The sequence below is a fragment of the Rhagoletis zephyria genome, unplaced genomic scaffold (genome assembly GCF_001687245.7).
Source record: "Rhagoletis zephyria isolate East Lansing unplaced genomic scaffold, Rhagoletis_zephyria_1.1 Rzeph_scaffold_06622, whole genome shotgun sequence".
Lineage (NCBI taxonomy): Eukaryota > Metazoa > Arthropoda > Insecta > Diptera > Tephritidae > Rhagoletis > Rhagoletis zephyria.
In genome coordinates, this window is record NW_016163705.1 from 23,400 (window position 1) to 28,271 (window position 4,872).

A 4,872-nucleotide genomic window follows, 5' to 3' on the forward strand; every position below is an offset into this window, starting at 1 on the left:
ATCTTTGTACAGATAAATTACTTAATAAAACCATTTTATTAATATATCACATATCTAATATTTGCAATAAATTTTAACGAAAGTCTAAGGAAAGCGATTTTTCTTCCTTGGTAAGTATATTTTCAACCCTTACTTGATTTCAGACTTTCCGACTTTTCGTCATCCAATTTACACCAAATTTCATCCCAGCAATAGATGGAAAGGAAAAAAAATAGTCCAATCCAACCATCTAGAACATATTTTGAAAAATTTCCATACATCATAAAACACGTCTAACGGCTCTATTATGTATCAGTGACAAATTCTTGTCATCGTTTTTTTACCGAAACAAATATGAAAAAGTTTAAATTTGTCAGTAAAAAAAATGATGGTACCGATTCAGAATTGAGCTGTTATACATATGTATGTATGTACATTAGGGTGCAGAACTCTCCATGCAAAAACAAATCGGTAATCTTTTCCATCGGAATTATAAAATATTTTAATACTTTCGTTGGTGATACTGTAATCTATGTCAATTGGTACTTACTTAGATGGTCCGTAACGCATCCTGTCTCCCTTTGTCTTGTGAAGATCCACCACCAGGACCAGAAGTAATAATTGACATATAACGTTTTGCAGTATCATCGACTATATTTAGGGAAAATATTAAGATCTACGTGAGCTGGACCGATTTGAAAAAACCTCCAAAAATTGCATTATTTTATTTCCGGTTATGAAATGTTCAACAATTTTAATGCAGACCTTTTGAGCTAAAACGCTTCTATAATATGAAGCGATTTTTGGAAACAAAATCTTTTACAAATTAATTTTATTTGTAAAAGAAACTAGATTTTTTGAGGTCTTTTCAAATCGGCCCAGCTCACGTAAATCTAATATTGTCCAGTTTTTAAATATAATTAAATTTATAATTTCGGTAAAAAAAACCGCGATTTCTTTTTGGTGAGGCACCCTAATGCACATACCAAAAAATATTTCACTGAAAATCATTGATATAACTTTTACTTTTCTACCTATTCACACAGACGAATCGATGCATTATCTTTATTCTACGCCGCTTCTGAAGAGTATGGAGGATTGGCTTGATTCACAGGATATCGATCTACTCACCACCGGAGTGCTTGCATTGGGTAATTTCGCACGCACCGACAGCCACTGCATTTATATGGTAGAAAATAAGATTATGAATAAATTGCTCGATGTATTGGCCAAAAACAATGGCGTCAAAGATGATGTGCGTCTCCAGCATGCCTTACTGAGTGCGCTGCGAAACCTCGTCATACCCAAACCAAACAAAAACGCTGTCATACAAGCGGGACTTGTTGAAACTATACTGCCGATGTTGGAGATACATCAACCACCGGTAGTTTTTAAGTTGCTTGGTACTTTGCGCATGACAGTGGATGGTCAAGGTACTATGCCGATATTATATAAATACATACATACATACATTTTTCTAGACAATTAGTTATTTATGTATACTTTTTGTTCGTGTTCCACTTGCAGAAAAACTTGCCTTGGAACTGCTGCGCAATAAAACGCTAATCGAGCAACTTGTCCATTGGAGCAAATCTTCGGATTATGCTGGCGTTACTGGCGAATCGTTGCGGCTCATGGCATGGCTCATCAAACACGCCTACTTGGGTAGAATTGCCTATGCGCTGCCACGTAAAGGTGATGCGCCTGTTGAACATTTCGCCGACAAACTGCCACCAGAAGACTACGATCGTAGCAGCTTAAAGGCGTTCATTGCCAATGAGGGCACTGTTGAGGCTATGATCAATATGTTGACATCACAACATTTAGTCATGCAGAATGAAGCGCTAATTGCCTTATGTATTTTATCTGTGGTCTACTTAACGAATAGTAGTGCTGATAAAGAAGATGATGTTAATCTTGAAGAGATATTCATAAAACATGAAGTTGGCAAAAAATTAGCCGAGCTAATACGTAAATCATCTGATACAATGACCAAGGAAATTGTGGAAAATTTGCAAAATTTCAGTAATCTCCTGCGCATCTCTGGCAAGTTAGTGACGCATTTGGAGGAAAACAATATCAATGAGCTGCTAAAGTCAATACCGATACTGACGGAGTATTGTACGCTCTAAAAAGATGCACTACTAAATGCGAATACCGCTCGGGGTAGGGAGCTTACTAGTTAGGGAACTGGTGAGAGATATTTTAATAGAAGGCTTGTAACGTGTATCGAGAGCGAGACGAAATTTTACTTAGGGAAAAGTGTTGGCAAATGCAAATTGTTGAAATTGTTGAAAGAAAAAAAAAGGGCGAAATGAATATATAAAATATTTAATTTTAATTTTTATCAACTTTGAAATCCGCTGAAATCCGAGTACATACTATGTAAATGTGCATGCGAACATAATCATACACAGTAGTACATACATACTAAAGTTAAAATGCAATATATTTCGGCATCGAGCAGTAACCAAGTAAAAAGTGTTGTAAGTGTGCAAAAGTCGAAGAGGACTTTACAGCGATCGATTACGCGTTTAAACATTTTGCGCATATTTTTTTAGTGTTGTGACCATTTACTTATGTATATATGTAGGTACATATGAATAAACTCTCATAAATATTTAAATTCATGGTGTGGTCGGTGAAAAGACGTNCTACAAATATTAAGAATTAGGCTAATGCTCATGAAGTAGTTTACTTGTTCGTACACATCTGTGTATGTTTATGAAATACCAAGAAAAGATATGGGAATTTAGTTAACAAAGGCGCCACTTCAAAAATTAACCGGCATTCAAAGATTGTATAAAACTGCGGAGGACCTTCGGCGATGAAAAATACAAGAAGCAGTATAGGAAAATATATGAGATACGATTCCTTGGGCATATCTCGATACTCCAGGCGGCGGCCGCGGCGTGAGTTGGGGTTAAACAGAGACTCTATGACTATGAGATCATGGCGATTGACTTTGGTCATAGTTTCGAAGTTTCCGTGTGGGCATCTGACAACGTATTGAGCAAAGACGAGATTCCAATCTAACAGACGAATACAAGTTAAAGCTCACCATAAATCATTAAAGGGAAGTTTTTTGATACTATGTATGTACATACCGTCACCTGGGTAAAAGGATTGTCGTATGTTAATTTCGGCAGATTGTGGGAAATCGCGATTGAAGTTTGGAATACAATTTCCCAAAAACGCGAAAATAGATTTTCTCCAAAGTCTCTGAAAATGTTACTAGTTCACAAAATGCTTAAATTATTTAATTTTAATGTTTATTTTTAATTAGTTTTGAGTTTATGAAGGATTTTTTTTGGCAAAATTTTGTCGTAAGTGTCATTTGTCCACAATTTGGCAGCCACTTTCTACTAAATTCAACGACACTTTTTACTTAATATCTCGGAAACTAAAGGAGATATCCACAAATGGAGAACGCGATTTTTAAAATATTGATTAGTTAGTTAGTATGATATCACTGCGTCATTAAATAAATTTTTACTGAATTATCTAAAAAATTGTAGTAAATATCTCGGAAACTAAAGGAGACATCTAAAAACTGACAACATCAATCGAAAGACCTTATTCCAAAATATATAACTGCATCTAGAACTAAAAATCGTCAAGGTTGCGCTAACGACAATCTTTTACCCGGGCGACGATATGTCTTGCCAAAAATGCTTTAAATACAGGCTCTAGTGGACATTTTAATGGGAGCTAACATGTTTTTCAGGCTGATATCTATACAAAGTTTGTAAACCGTGCTTATTTTTATGGTATACCCATATGCGATCAACGTCCTCAGTTCGGCAATGATTATCTCGATATGAGTTTATGGTACAAAGATCACACTATAAGTCATCATGCCTGTGCTGGTGTATGGCGCAGAGGTATGGACAATGAAAGCATCTGATGAGGTGGTTCTTAGAGCTTTCGAGAGAAAGATTCTGCAAAAGATTTACGGACCTTTACGCATTGGTGATGGCGAATATCGCAGACGATTTAACGATGAGCTGTATGAGCTTTACGACGATATAGACATATAGTGCAGCGAATAAAAATTCAGCGGGTCCGCTGGCTTGGCCATGTCGTTCGAATGGATAGAAACGCTCCTGTTCTGAAAAGAGGAGGAGGAAGCCTCCTCTGCGTTGGAAAGACCAGGTGGAGAAGATTTGGCATTCACTTGGCATTTCCAAGTGGGTCAGTTAGCACAGAAGAGAAATGACTGGCGTGCTGTTTTGGACTCGGCCAAAATCGGCTTAGGCGGTTACAGCGCCAATAAAGAAGAAGACCAGAGCATGGTGAAGCTTCGAAAATGAAGAGACGAAGCCGATTGTGCGAGAAAAGGATCTGCTGCAAGACTTGTTGAACTGAGTAGAAAGCGTCGAATCTGGCAACTCAGAGGTTAGGAGATGTCTAGAGTGGACTCTCTGGGTTTGTCAAAAAATTTGCATTATTTAAGGACATGTGATAGGTTTTGTAGAGAAATCCTCTCCCCTAAGCCTCCTCGGCCTTCGGGGTTTGAGTTTGCTGGGTTGGAGCTTAGTTCACAATACGCCAGGTTTTTCCTCCCTTCTGTAGCTATGCTTAGCTATTTTAGGCAAACGCCTAGCTTTTTTCTTGTCGGAGAGGGCCTAATGTTGTTGTTGTTGTAGCGGCTACAGGGCCTAATCTTTATTCGTGCTGTAACTCTTTTCCCGCACATGCATTAAAGTTAAGGCTTCCACTCGTACATATGCATGTACTTAAGTATGTCTGTACACATACATTCATACGTGCATACGTCTACACTCAGGTGACACTGAAATTTGAAAAATAACACTACGTCATCTGCACCACCGCAAATTACTTTACAAGTTTAAACAATAACCAGTATTTAGAATATTGCGAGTTTTATTT

General features: G+C 37.3%; 1 protein-coding gene across 1 annotated transcript in view; it reads left to right on the forward strand.

Annotated features, from left to right (window-relative positions):
- The window catches only part of vimar (visceral mesodermal armadillo-repeats), a 25,275-nt gene extending 22,645 nt beyond the window's left edge, over positions 1 to 2,630 (forward strand). The window contains exons 4-5 of the mRNA XM_017629230.1: positions 1,026 to 1,412; positions 1,507 to 2,630. Coding sequence (XP_017484719.1) covers positions 1,026 to 1,412; positions 1,507 to 2,111 — 992 coding nt within the window. The 3' untranslated portion in view covers positions 2,112 to 2,630. The remainder of the gene's footprint in view (positions 1 to 1,025; positions 1,413 to 1,506) is intronic.
- The last annotated feature ends 2,242 nt before the right edge of the window (positions 2,631 to 4,872 follow it).